We start from the raw sequence: 14,711 nt of genomic DNA on the forward strand, positions 1-14,711 counted from the left end.
TTGAGGTTATCCCAAGGAAGGTGGAGCGGTCAGGTGGAAAGGGCGGGGGCTGTGGGGTCAGGCAGACCCAGGGTCCAGTCCCCGCTGACCAGCAGGGCGGTGGCTCTCTAGGAGACCCATTGCCGACTCGTCTGTGTCTGTGCAGATTGGAAAATGATGCCCCTTTCTGAAGTTACTTTCCACTGGAAAGTTCTCATGCCAAATCTGTGCTGTGACAACGTGACGTGTGCTTCCCAGAATGGTGCCGAGTACGACCTGCCTGGCTGTGCCCAACAGCTGTCTGAGCTCCCGGGCCAGGCACTCAGCCCCTGTGGAGCTCTGTTTACTCATCTGGGAAGAGAGGCCAGTGGCGTGTGTGCCGCCCGGCAGTGGTGAGGATGGAGATGTGGGTAAAAAGCCTGGGACGTGGACAGAGTTATTGCTCTGGAATGTCCCTTTCCTTTTTCTGGGAACCGTCTTCCTGGGATGGCTTCTTCAGGGCCCAAAGCACCTCCCCCTTCCAGCAGAGCAGCCAGTGGTGGCCTAGGGTTTCCAAGGTGGGTTTGGAGCTGGGAGTCACAGCCTGTCAGCTGGCCTCAGCTTCTGCTGCCGGCTGGGAGTTCATTCCAACCTGCCTTGGAATGCTGCCTCTGTTTGCCCCTCAGGAGGGAAGGGGAGCCCCCAGGGGCTGGTGATCTGTGGGGCACAGAGCTGCGTCACTGTTGCGAGGCAGGGGAGGCTCACAGGAGCCAGGGCCAGAAAGGAAGAGAGGCATGCACCGCAAGGAGCTCTTGCCTGGATGGGGCAGGGCCCTCGGGAGGACAGGGAGCTGTTCTGCCTCACCCAGGGCCTGTTCTGGGTGAGGCAGAAGGGAGACCTTCAGAAATGTTCGACCCTCAGAAGAAGGGTTCCCTACGGTGGGCCCACCAGGTACGGGCTCGCCATCCCCTCGTTAGGGATGCTGTAGGGCATCCAGGCAGCACGTGTGCAGTTGAACCAGATGACTTCTTTTTCGTCTTTAAAAAAAAATTCACCCTGGCTAGTGTGGCTCAGTGGATTGAGTGCCAGCCTGCAAACCAAAGGCTCACCAGTTTGATTCCCAGTCAGGGCACATTTCTGGGTTGCGGGCCAGGTCCCCAGTAGGGGGTGAGTGAGAGGCAACCACACATTGCTGTTTCTTTCCCTCTCTTTCTCCTTCCTTTCCCCTCTCTCTAAAAAATAAATAAATAAGATAAAATAAATTCAATTACAGTTGACATACAATATTATATGAGTTTCAGGGGTACAGCATAGTGATGAGACATTTATGGAACTTGCAAAGTGATTGCCCCGATAAGCCCAGCACCCATCTGATGCCATTCATCGCTATTGGAGTATTATGGGCTATATTCCCCCTGCTGTGCTTTACGTCCCTGTGACCGATTGTGTAATTGGTGATTTGTGCTTCCCAGTCCCTTTGCCTTTTTCACCCGACCCCCACCCCCTTCCACCTGGCAACCTTCAGTTCCTTGGATCACACGACTTCTACTGTGCTCTCCAGCCCGGCGAACTGCTGAGAAAGGGGAAAGGCTCACAAAACTGGGTTCCGCTCCCAGCTTCTCTTTCATTAGCCCTGATTTGGGCAAGTTACCTAACTTTTCTAAGCCTCAGTTTCCTCATCTGCAAATGGGAAGGGTAATACTCGCCTCATGGGATGGTGGGAAGATTAATGAAAAATCACGAGCGCGATGTTCCTACCAGTGTCTGGTGCAAAGTGGGGGCCTAATACATGTTAGTGCCCGCCTCCCTCTTCCAGCTACGTCTTTTCTTTGCCTTGTGTGGGGTGGGCCGTAGTTGGTTAACTGCGTGAGCAGCCAGCTGGATGCTGGGCTTTCCTCTCATACTCTTCTCAGCCTTTTAACTGTTAGTGGTTGGTCTTAGGCTGCTTTGCTCAATTGGGGTGTTTTAATGGGGCCGGGACAGTAGGGGGTCCTGTAAGTTCCCCCAGGCAGTGCCCCTGCTGAGAGCCTGCAGTCCTGCACCCTGATGGCCGCAGTGGCTGCTAGGGTATCAACCAGGTGGCCAGACAGAGCCTCGCAGGCCGTCACCATCTGGAAGAACTCTGGTCCGTGGCCTTGGGCCGTGGCCGAGGTGGCAGTGCTTGGGTGTGACTGCTGCCCCTGGACCGGGGTTCCAGCCCCTGAATTTAGTGTGTGGTTAGAAATCTGCTCTCAGGTGGGTTCACGTTCCCATTTGCTGATGCGACCTGTGTATAGATGGGACTGGGAAAGAAGGCGGGGTTGTAGCCAGAGGCGTTTTTAGAGCGCATGAAGGTGTGAGTGCTGTCCTTTCAGGGTTTTTCACTGTCCCCTTTCTCCGTAAGAAGCTTTTCTTGCCTGAGAAAGGGAGAGATTTGTGGTAGAGGTGGTCCGTCTCCATTGCTCCCAGGAGCTAGAAGGCACCACGCACCCCTTCCTCCTCCCTTGGAATGGCCTCCATCACCCTCCCCACCTCATTGCCTCCATCTGTCCTGGGTCTCCTAGAAGCCTCCTGGTCCTGGTACTCCTCACCCCAGGCCACTACAAGCTCTCTGTTCTGTGAACGAAGACCCTTCATTCAGTAGCCAACAGAGTTTAGGTCATGGCATGTGTTGGTATTAGGTTTCCCCATTCAGGCCCAGTAGCTTGGCCGGGCAGTTCCTATGGAAATGCCAGGTGCCGTGGTGAATTCAAATGCAGCAACCCCAGTAATCCACATCAGGAAGCTCCGTGCCAGGCCTCCGGGTCTCCGGTGGCCTCCGGCCATCCAAGGACCAGTTATATCCGTCCTAGAATCCAGCTCAGTGGTGGGGGAGGGGGCTCAGGGGCACTCGGTAGAGGCAAATTGATTGTTTGATCTGGGTAACAGTTGGAAGGTCAGTCTGAAACCCCGCCACTTGGAAAAAGGGGTCAGGGAAAGGGAGCAAGGGAGTGAGTGAAGTAAGTCCATCTCACTTTTAACATCCTGCTCTGTGCCCTAAAGGATTGGGGCGTAGAGCTAAACAAATAAAATAATATTGTAGAATGAAGTAGGATACAGATAAATAAACAAACGCATAAAATTGGGACCAGAGAAGAAATTTATTACCTGAGCCTTTACATATGACCCATATTCCTCTAAATTAAAAAAAAAAAAAAAAGTAAAGGGAACATGTTTCCAAAGCTGTCCTCTTGGTTGGCAAGGCTGTTTTGATTTCTCCTTCCGCCTGTGCTTCATGTCACCGTGGGCTCAGTGAGTGGGAGCCGCTTTGCCACTGGCAGGCCAGCCTCGCCCCCAGAAGGCTTGCCTGTTACTGAGGAGAGAGGGGCCCCAAAGGGGAGCCGCCCCTGCCATTCTCAAATGATCAGCCCTGGTGAGTCATCACTACAAAATGGTTTTATTTTCTTTTGTGCAAGAGCCCGATTCAGAGTTGATGTGACAGCCAGATTGGCCCGGAAGGTAGAAGGAGGCAATTTCTGCATAAAGGACGACGGAAGGACACAGGCCGAGGGCTGGTGATGCCTTGTCTGTCACTGGGCCCGCACTCCAGCTGGATTGCAGAGCTCTGTCTGTGGAGCTTCTGAGCGGCTCACTGTCTGCAGCTCACAGTCTGCAGCTCACTGGAGGGGAAGCCGGGCCCCCGGTGGGCTCTGGGCTCTCGGCAGTGGGGCCCATCAAACAGGACAGACATTCAGGTGTGAGAAGTGGGCAGCATGGGGCTTCAGGGCACGGGTCCTGGGACAGGGTGGCAGGGTTCGGTTTCCAGCTCTGCCACTCACTAGACGCTTCACCTCAGGCAGTTTGGTCATGTTTGCAGAGACTCAGTGTCTGCATCTGGAAAATGGGGAGATAATAGCAATACCCTCAGAGAGTTGCTGTGGAGATAAAATTAGGAAGTGAACGAGAAGTGCTTAGTCTGGTCCTTAGGTGTTGCATGGCACCTCCCATTTTAGGCAACTCCTATTTACCCATCCTCCCTGCGGGTACATCCTCCCTACCATCCCTCCATCCCCCACCGCCCCATGCAGATTTTGGGGATGAGTCGCAGACACAACTTGCAATGCTCAGACTCAGCATCAGAAGCCTTCTCAACACAGCACTCGATTTGGCCATCACCAGAGGTTTATATTTTTATGCTTAAAATGGGTCCTGGGGTTGTCAAGCATCAATATTTTTCAAACCCAATGGGGGAAAAGGAAGCCAAACCCTTTGCTCTACCCTCAACCAGTTGCTACGTGGAGGTCAGAGATGGACTGTATCCTCTTCTTGAGAATGCTGGCCTTGGGGCTGGGAGAGAGGGGTGGTGTTTCTGGTCCCCCCGTCTGGCCTTGGTCTGCTCTTGGACAAACTGATCTCTCAGAATGTCAGTTTCCCCACCTGTGACATGGAATAGGTCTTGCCTCCTAAGGGCCATATTTATGAGTTGTACTGCTTTTCACACTGAGATGAATTTATCCTTGTTTCTATTCCCTTGCTACTCTCTTCTGCCTAGGGAAGGTTTAATGGGGTTAGGGAGGCACTGGGGCTCTTGCGTGACCAGGGCAATGAAGCTCTTTCCTTTGTAAGTAGCTCCTCCTTCTTCAGGGTCCCACTGTTCTGGGTGCTGGTCTCCCGAGCCCAAAGGGCCTCCCTCTACTGACCATCTCCTGGGCTTGTGCCAGGTCCCAGGTCCCAGGCAGGTGACCTCCCCCATTCTCTGTAGGCTGGTGCATGGCACTCACTGGGGCTAGAGGCATGGGGTGGAGGGTCAGGCCTCAGTGAGACTTTTCCCTAAGTGTGGCCATCCCCGGGGGGCCACAGCTCCTATCTGCGGACCCTTCATGGAAGGCAAGGAGCCGAAATGGGAAGGGCCTGGGCTTTGGAGCCAGGTACACCTGGGTTTGGATCGGAATTCTGCCACATAACTGTGTGGTCTTGGAAAAGCGACCCGGCCTTTCTGAGCTCCAGTGTCCCGTCTGCCTGTGGGACGATGGGAACGACAGTCGCACTCTGTGTGAACGCCGGGGCCGTGACTGGTTGTTCGCGGCTCCATCTGGTGTCTGCAGTTCAGGCGGGTTTTGAGAACTATTCTGAGGGGCGGAACGGACACTCGCAGCACACGTAAGTGCTGGGTGCGTGTTCATGTCCTGGCACTGTGCTCCTCCAGCTTTTCCAGTTCCTGGCCCCCTCATGCTCTGCATGGTGGGTTGGAAGAAGGTTGACCCTTGATTTGTACAAGGAATGTTGTGTCCCAGGTTGTTAGGATGTAGTAGGTTTTCCGTGGGCAGAGATTCCATGCTTGTGTGGGGCTCACACTGTCATGGATGGAGAAAGGAAACCCCCCAGTGGCTGAAGGTGATAAGTGCTGTGGGGTGGGGTGTGTGTGGGGGAGCGGGGGGCTGGGGCAGAGGAAGAGGGGAGTTGGGGGCTATGGTCTTAGTAAGACGGTCATGGAGGGCCTTACTTGGGAGGTGACCGCTCAGCCCAGGTAGTTAATGATGACGTTGGACCAAGCCTCTTTCCCCCAGCTGTGGCCCAGGCCTTTGCCAGGAAAGGCAGGGTGAGGTGAGGCTCAACCCCCGTGGGCCATTCTTAGCTGCACCCTCCACAGTAACCCAGAAGATGCTGCCAGCTCCTTCCAAGGTGTTTTTCTCCTCTGGGAGTCGCTTGTGCCTGGCTTTCCAGCCCCAAGGCCCCCAGAGGACTTTATCTGGGGGTCCCAGAGCTTGCGGCAGAGCAGCGGGTGGCGTGGGACAGGCCCCCTTACAGGAAGCTAGGTTGCCCCATCTTGGCTGGCTCACTTTTCTTTGCCCTGGCACCCTGCACCCCAGCTGCATTTACACTTGCCCAGGTGCCAGGGCTTTCAAAACAAGGGTGGCAGTGTTTTTGGTGCTCCTTTTGGTTACAAAGCAGTGTGCACCTGCTCGGGCCACCCTCCCTGTCCTGTTCTGGTGGCCCGGAGTGTTTGTGGCTTAGCTGGGACATCAGAGCCACTTTCTTTGCCTGGGGTTGGGATGCCCATGGCTTTGGTTCACTTGCTGTCTCACCCGCCTCCCTCCCACCCACCCACCTCCAAGCCTTGAAATAAGGCAAGCCCTTATTTCAAGATTTGTTTCTGGCCATTTGGGGGTAAGGAACACACAGTGCACGTACCAGGGGAACACTTCATTTAGCAAGCTGCTTCTCAAATGTGAACGTAGCTTCTGAGGCAGTTGATTTTAAACCCTAGGACCCTGTCCTCACAGGCAGGGATTCGGATTTAGTGGATCGGGACAAGGACCAAGGAATCTGTGTGATCATCATCACTGTTGTCATCATCACCATCATCATCATCTTCACGTCAGTTGCATAGCTGACCCCACCTGAGTAACTCCAATTGCCCGGCTTCCCTCCCTCCCTTGCTCGTCCGTCGAGGCCGAGGGAAATCTGTCATTTCCGTCCCTGCAGAGTCTCGCCCAGCTCCGAGCTCAGGACGTGCATTGAAGGCAGAGGCCAGGAGAGGTGGATCTTGCATAGAGAACCCTTCACTCACAGTGTGAACAGCTGCCCACCAATGGGCCCCCAGAGCTGTGTTTGCAGTCTTTTTTAAATCCTCACCTGAGGATCTATTCGTTGACTTGAGAGAGAGGGAGAGAGACGTTGATGTGAGAGAGGACTATCGGTCAGTTGCCTCTGATATGCTCCCCACCCAGGGGTCAAACCCTTGACCCAGGTACGTGCCCTGACTGGGAACCAAACCCACAACCTTTCGGGGTATGGGATGATGCTCCGACCAGTGGAGCCACCCAGCCAGGGCTGTTTGCAGTGTCAGTGGTTGCATTTTTCTTAGAGTCATGTTTTGCTCAGGATTTTTTAAGGAAAATACTTATTTATTCATTCTTAGAGAGAGAGGAAGGGAGACAGAAAGGGAGGGAGAGAAACATCGATCAGCTGCCTCTCCCATGCGCCCAGACTGGACACTGAACTTGTAACCCAGGCCTGTGCCATGGCTGGGAATGGAGCTGGTGACCTTTTGCTTTGGGACGGGGATGCCCAACCCACTGAGCCACGCCAGCCAGCGCTCCGTGGGGTTTTTTGTGTCAGGATTTTAATGACAAAACAGTGGCAGCCTGAAAAGATCTGAATAGGGTCATTATCTTTGAAGGAACTCGAGTGTCACCTTCCTCCCTAAAGATGTATGAAGTCACAGCATTTATTCGTGCTTCTGAGTCTTGGCTGCTCTTTGGAATCACCGGGAGTCTAACAGGGATGGATGCTTTGGCCCCAGCCCCAGCCCCAGCCCGTTTGATTTGTCTGGGCACCAGCACTTTTTAAGCCCCCCAGACCAGCATCCTCAGTTGATCACTGGAACCTGGCAGAAATGCAGATCCTCAGGCCTCACCCCAGACCCACTGAATCAGTATCTGCACTTTGACGAGCCCTTCGATCGATGTTCACACAGCTTCCTGGCGGTTCTGGTGCCCGAGGAAGCTTGAGAACCACTGGCCAGGCAGGGGAGTTAGACAGAGGGGTGGAGGTCTGTGAGATGTAGGGGGCATCGGGGGGCTTTTAGAAATGAATGACTCCACTTGGACCTTAAAGGATGAGGGGGAGCTGGCCAGTGAAGCAGAAGAGAGGCGTGGCCGGGGAGGGGCAGCAGGAGCTCAAGCGTGTAGGGCGTGTTTGGGAATTCTCAGTTTAGGCCATGTGACTAGGATGCTCTGGGCAATCTAGTGAGCCAGGAAGAATAGGTAGGGCCAGGTTTCCATACCTGGCCGAGGCAGCTGTATCTTGTAACAGGGAGGATGGCGTTGGGCCTGCATCTAGGAGAACAAAGCTGGTAGCAGGGTTCAAGCCCCTCCTGGGTAGGGACAACTCTCCTGGTGCCCCACTGGCCTGATCTCGATGCCAGCCCCTCCTGGTGTGACTGGGATCTGGGTCAGCAATTCCCACCCTTGGGGGGCGGGTGGGGGGGGAGCTGTCAGCAGCCACCCCCACATGTCTGATAGTGACAGTAACATCACTGCACCTCTTTGTCCGGGAAGCGAGAGCGTGACGCTCTGAGCAGAATGCTTTGGTGGCTGGTGTTCTCGTGGACCGCAGTGGGCTTCATAATCCTATTTTAAAAGTAGCCCGTCTTTTTCTGCAGCAAATGTTTTGGAAAGATCCTTGCTCTATTTCCTCCTTTAGAGATCTGCAGTGTTTGAGGAGGGAACACTTTGGACTCAAGGCCAGGGAAACTCAGGTTTATACCTAGCTTGGGCTCACACCCCCCTACTCCTTCCTTCTCACTCTCCGTCCGCCCGTCTGCCCGTCTGCCCGTCTTTCCTTTTGAATTGCTGGGCTGTGAGGGGCCCGGTGAGCAGGATGCAGTATCACCTCCCCCTGCTGTTCACTTTGTGTAACTTCTTGCTTGTGATAGAGACCGGAGTGGGGCATTGCATACAACAGAAACACGGGAAGAAACCCACAATTAAAAAATGGAATCTTTTAATTAAAAAAAATTGTCCACGTGTAGTAAATTTAAAAATGTTTACTCTCGTGAGAAGGTGGCAGGAACTTCTTGACTCCTTCCATTCTTTGCAGAGTGAAGCCATGTGTTCATGTAGTTATTTCTTTTGTCCTGCTGCTGCGACCACTGATACATTCGCAATCTTCTGTATTTTGTGTCTGTACTGAATGTTTTTTTCTAAACTAAAATGACCAGATTTTTCCAGTCGAGTGCTTTGGGTGTGCATTCAGGTCGATTACAAACATCTATATGCTTTTTGACTGTGTATATATGGAATAACCAAAGTATAATCCTTGTGGGCGTTAAAAGTGACATTTAATGTGAGGGAATTTTGTCTTTCTACTTGATAATTGACCTCTTTTTTATCCTCACCCTAGGACATTTTTCATTGCCTTTAGATGGGAGAAGAGAGAGAGAGAGAGAGAGAGAGAGATGTGAGTCTCCCACTGGGGAGTGAACCCACAACCTGGGCATGTGCCCTGACTGTGAATCGAACCCACAGCCCTTTGGCCTAGTGGGAGAGCATGCCAACCAGCTGAGCCACACCAGCCAGGGCCATAACGGACCTCTTTGTAATCACAAAGATGGTGTTTATAAACACAGGGGACACTGATAACGACCCCTGGACGTGATCAATCACGTAGGGCCTCTTCAGAGGAGGCCACTGTCCCGATGAGAACCTTGAGGGGGGAGGTTTCCTCACACCGTTCTCTGAAGTGCTTCCTTGGTCCCCCCATGTTGAAGCCCCTTGTTTGTTAGCATCTAAATTTAAATATCGTTCTAGTAAAAACCAGCCTTGATACTTCTGACATCCCTGCCTTGGCTTTGCCCCTGTTCACCTGCGCACATCAGGCTTCTGGCAGTTGGTTGGGGTACAACCGTATGCTGAGGGGCAGCCTGATGAGAGGAAGCTTGAGACAGAAGGACAGACGTACTGTGGCTCGGAAGCCAGGGCTGCACGACTCCTACTAAGTGGACACAAGCCAGTTAATTCCTTCAGGCACAGTTAGCTTGATATTGTGAGGTCCTCCCTCTCCAGCTTTATTCAGACGTTCTACCCGAATTGGCTAAGGCCTCCAGTCTCACGTAAGCATTGAGAGCAGCCCTGGAGATATAGAAAGCGCAGAAATAAAGTTGCTTTTGTTCCTTTACAAAGACTCTCAGACGGAGCTCCCTGTCAAACCACGCAGAACATTGGCTTTGGGATTTTGTTTACACACGTGCCTTGTTCTTACCACATCCTCTGTTTTCCCTTTTTTCCAGTTGCAAATGAAGCTGGAGACAAGGCTGCCAGACCACTTGCCCGCTTCTCCCGTGAGTAACTCTTTCCTTTCCTGGGCTTCTTCGGAGCTTGGTTCACCCTGTGTTCCTGCTGAGTGTCAGTAAAACACTGCCAGTGAGGGAGTGACGTAAGAAACACCTTCAGCGGGTTCATATTCTTTCCGTCCGAGCCCCATTGCCGGTGGGCTAGTCCTACTTATTGCCTGTTTAATCCTTAGAACCGCTGGTTTATCGGACTGCTGTAGGCTTTGCTATTCCAGGTGTGGTTCTGGGAGCAGGGAAGACCTGGCCTGGGGGCTTGTGAGCGAGGCAGAGCCCCAGGCCCACCCCAAGCCTGCCAAACCGGATTCTGCCAGGCAACACATTCCCGGGGGATGTCTGCACATGTCTGAGTTTGAGAACCACTGGGCTGGGGGGTCCCGAGTGCCCCGCGGTGTGGTGGGCTTCTTATGAAGACAGAGTGAGAAGAGTGTGTGAGATACTTGCAGTTCTCGAGGTCAGTAGGCTGGGACAGTGTCCTCGCCACCCAGAGTGGATTTACGGGCTGGCTCCGCTGGCTTCCCCCGAGTTAGGGGACATTCAGAAGCGCAGATGGATGGAACAGGTTTCTGCCGGCCCAGGGACACCAGGGAGGGCTGTGGAGCCCCCCTCAATGTCACTTGGCCCCTTTGTCCGGGTCTCCATCTTAATGGGAGAGCAGGAGTCAAAACCTCTCAGGGTTTCCTGGGCCAGTGTGGTCGACAAGCCACACATCACGTTAATGTAAACCTGATCCCAGGAGGGCAGCAGACACACCAGAGATGGGAGGGTGCGGTGGAGATATTCCCGCAACTGTGTGGGCACCGGTGGAGGGATGGTGGGACTGTCAATCAGAATAGATGGCTTTTTAAAGAAGATTTTATTTCTTTCTTTTGGAGAGACAGGAGGGGAGGGAGAAAGAGAGGGAGAGAAACATCGATGTGTGAGATAATACATTGATTGGTTGTCTCTCACACACCCCCGACTGGGGACCTGGCCTGTAACCCAGGCCTGTGCCCTGACCAGGAACTGAACTATTGACCTTTTGGTCTGCAGGCCCGTGCTCAGGCCACTGAGTCACACCAGTCAGGGCAAAGTAGATGGCTTTTTATCTCTAGCCTTCCCTTCAAGTGATTTCACGTATACCCTCTGGGCCTCGGCTTTCCCGTCTGGAACAGAGGAAACTCACACCAATCTCTCCTTTATGGAAAGCCGGTGTCTTCTGGAGTCCCGGCACGAGATCTGCCCAGGCTCCCGGTTGCGTCCTGGGTGCGGATGCTGCCGTAGTCCGACTTCACGTGCAGGCTTGAAAGTGTAACTTCCGTGTTTGCAGGGCTTCTCCTAAACTCTGCCCGTTTGGGGGGCTTCCACACATTGGGATTGACCCCTAGAAACGATGTTTATGGAACTGGAGTAACACATGATGATGAAAGAGCCTTACGTGCTCACAGGTTAGAGGTGGGGTCGTGAAACCCTTGCTTCCCGCAGGGCCTATTGTCGCCGCCCTGCTGCCTGGAATCAGCATTTCCAAAATAAGCAAATATTTCATCCCACGGCTCCGTGAGGGTGATGAGTATGCTTCTAAGCCTTGTCTTTCTTCATCTCCTGAGCAAAAGTCAGGTGCAGCGACACGCTGGAAGGCCACCAATTAAGTTGGGCTGATTCTGAAAAAAAAAAGGCAGAAAATTGTGACTGAGTGCGATATTCTGGAAAAAGTCAGATGGCACATTAACTACTAGATCTTTTTGTAGCAAACGCTAGAGGGAAAACATTGGGTGGCTTTTAGGAAGGGAAAAATAGTTCTTATTGACACTTCACCCCACTGGAAATGACCTTGATCGGGTGGTGCGGTGGGACTGAAATATTCAGTTTGGGGAGATTGGAAGGATTTGGGTGACAGACTTTTGTGTGGGGACTGGGAGATGAAGTACTGATGTTGGCTGTGGGTGATGTGAGGGCCCAGGGTCCCAGGGACCTCTCATAGGCCAGGCATTAACCTCTCAGTCGCTGGATGAGGCCGGGGCCCAAGGTGGATGTTGGTCCTGATACCCCGGGATAAATACCGTAAATCACAGTGCCTGCAGTCTGTGGTGCTCAGCGAGTGTGGGTGGTGCCCGAATCATCATCGCCCTTCTTCCCCGCCACTTCCCTCCCTTCTTTGCACATACATTTTGAGGACCTTTCTGTGCCCGGCCCTGGAGACACAGAAGAGTCAGTTTGTCTTCAGACAGCTCACGGTCTGACCAGGGAGGCAGAGAAGCAAATGGCTGCGGTGCAGTGTGTGGAGGGAAATGCAGGGGCTGTGTGAGCCGGCCAGCGGAGCCCTCACCCGACCGGGGGTGGGGGAGCCCTGGAGGAGACAAGCACGAACGAGCTGGGGCCTGGGGGGCAGCTCTGGGGGCAGAGGAGGAGACGACACGTCAGACAAACAAAATACAAACAAAAGTTGTGGAGAATGAAATAAGTACAGCACAGTCACTGTAGTTAATAACATATTATGTATTTGAAAGTGGCCAAGAGAAGTAGATCTTAAAGTGCCCAAGAAAAAAATCGCAACTATGTGCGATGATGGATGGTAACTAGGCTTATGGTGGTCTTACTGGGAATTACTTTGAAATGTATACAAATATCAAGCCATTATGTGGTACACCTGACACTAATAGAATGTTATATGTTAATTATATCTCACCCCTCAAAACTCCCCCAAACAAAACCCCCCTAAACCAAAAAACCAAAACAGTACAACTTTTCAAGGAACAGAGGTTACTTGTAGTATCCAAGCATGGCCACAGGGTGGCAGGAAAAGCCCAGAATTTGATGTGCATCTCTGCCCTGGTGCCTTAAAAGAGGCTCCACTCACAGTCATGGACCCAGTTTTTGTGGGGAGAGCCTAGGGCAGTGGAAGAGACAGCTGGGGAGGGAGGCATTGGCCCCAAAGCTGGTGAGCGGGGCAGTTCCATTCTTGAGTTTTGATCACTTCCCTGACTGAGAGGAGAATAATTTCTTCCCTGCAACGAGATGTAGTTGAAAAGAAAATAATGTATCAAAAGGAGTAAGAAAACGGAGCCAAAATTTGGCCTCTTTTGCTTTGGGAGGTAAAAATGAAGACAGTGTTGGAAACAGATTATCCTACTGAAGAGGGGCGATTTGGGCGGATGGAGGATAAAGCAAAGGGAGGTACCTACCTGGCAGAGCGGTGTGCTGGGAGGGTCAACCCCACGGCTGGGCCAGGGGGTGATGTCCAGGGCAAACTCAAGATCGTGTCTCACAGAGCGCAAGAGCTGGACCTCCCCTAAGTGACCTGTCACAGCCAGGAGGCTGGGCTGCATGGGCTGCGGGGTGGACGGGTTATGGAGCCAGGGCGGTGAGAACAAGAAATACAATGGGTGGCAGTGGCTGCAGCTGGTGGCTGGGCATTGACAGTCCTCAGGGGCATGTCCTGCGGATGCCCCAGAGCCTCATAAAGGGCTCAGGACAGGGCCAGAGCCACAGGGGAGGTTTTCTGATTTGTTTTAAGCAACTCCAGCGATTCCTAAACAGTTCGGATGAGCGTGCTGCTCTGGATTCCATCTCAGCAGCATTCAGAGACCGAGCATCTTCCCTTCCACTTGTTCCAGCAGGAAGTTATCTTCCACAGTGGCAGCTCTAGAATTTCCACAGGCTGAGGGGTGGCAAGCTGGCTCAGTGGTCCTCGACGGGGGTGGGGGCTGTCCCTGGGAACTCATTAGAAGCACAAGGCCTCGGATCCCTTGCCAGCTCTGCCGAAGCGGGAACTCTGGGGGTGGGCGCCGACAGCCTGTGTTTCGGCAAACTCTGTCGGTGTCTCCGATGCGTGCCCTACTCTGATGCGCGCCTGGTCGGAGAACCGCTGACCTGGTGGAGGCTGAGGCAGGTGTAGAGGCAGAAGCCGGGTGCAGGGCGGTGCAGTGTTTGTACTTACTTTCTGTATCGCAGAATGATACAGGTGGCTGTTTTTTCATAGAGAAGACAGAGCCAATGTTAATTGTCCTTATCAAGGAAGAGTATGTTATTATTTTATTTTATTTTTACTGGAGGGGCTTCAAGGGTGCTGACGGTGGTGATGGGAAGGTGGTCCCAGGGTCTCTGTACTCCGCTCTCGGAAGTGGGAGTGCTCTGTGCCATTCCGTGAGTCTAACCCTTTCTCCTTCTAAGGTCATCTTCTGCCCAGCCCTGGCCTTTCCCTCCACAACAGGGTTTTATTATGAGGGCTTCATGGCCAGCCCACTAGCTTCTTGCTTGCACGCCCCCCCACCACCCAACAGGTACCATCACCTTCAAACTCTAGTTTTTGTCACGACATACTTGTGCTTCAGAAACCCAGTTACTCCCCAGCTGTGCTCACATAGGGTTTATCTTCTGGACCACAGGGGGCCCCACCACTTTGCCTTCCTCCTTTCCCATCCCTTTAATCCAATGTGGCCGTTATCAGCCAAGCAGATCTGTTTGGTCCATAATTTGACTGTGTCCACTCTGTTACTTGGCCCCCCCTGTGTTAGCCGCGGGCTCACCAGGGTGCTGTCTGATGATGCTGTGAGTAGCCTCTGTGGCGTGGGGACATGGTGCCACCCTGATGTCAGCAGAGGCCCTGGTCGTCTGGGATCTGGGTACTCAGACTCACGTCGCCTCCGTGAGCACTCTGGGGGGCTAGGGTAGCAGTCCTCGGTGTTTTCTGGGGAGACCTCGGACGACCTAACGCTCTTCTCGCCCTGATTTCCTACCTCTGCTCGCCGTTTCCCTCTGCCTGCTTCTGACTGTCCTCACATCTGCTCCAGCATGGACCGCAGTGGGGACAAGGCCCCTTCTCCTCCTCTTCGGGAGTAAACACAGGCTGTCCGTCAAAGCAGACCTGATGGAAGCTGAGGGATCCAAAAGAGAGACCCCAGAACGCAAATGCATGCAGACCCTTTAAACTCATAGCTCTGTTCTCAGCAGCCCTCCCTCCACC

The 14,711-nt window shown here is 53.2% G+C and overlaps 1 protein-coding gene across 7 annotated transcripts in view; it reads left to right on the forward strand.

The window, feature by feature from the left end:
- PDE1C (phosphodiesterase 1C) overlaps positions 1-14,711 on the forward strand; it is a 420,549-nt gene that overhangs the window by 104,337 nt on the left and 301,501 nt on the right. For all 7 annotated transcript variants that reach the window (XM_053926165.2, XM_053926166.2, XM_053926167.2 and 4 more), the window contains one exon: positions 9,710-9,760. In XM_053926165.2, the coding sequence (XP_053782140.1) occupies positions 9,710-9,760 (51 nt within the window). The remainder of the gene's footprint in view (positions 1-9,709; positions 9,761-14,711) is intronic.

Source organism: Desmodus rotundus, chromosome 6, assembly GCF_022682495.2.
Source record: "Desmodus rotundus isolate HL8 chromosome 6, HLdesRot8A.1, whole genome shotgun sequence".
Lineage (NCBI taxonomy): Eukaryota > Metazoa > Chordata > Mammalia > Chiroptera > Phyllostomidae > Desmodus > Desmodus rotundus.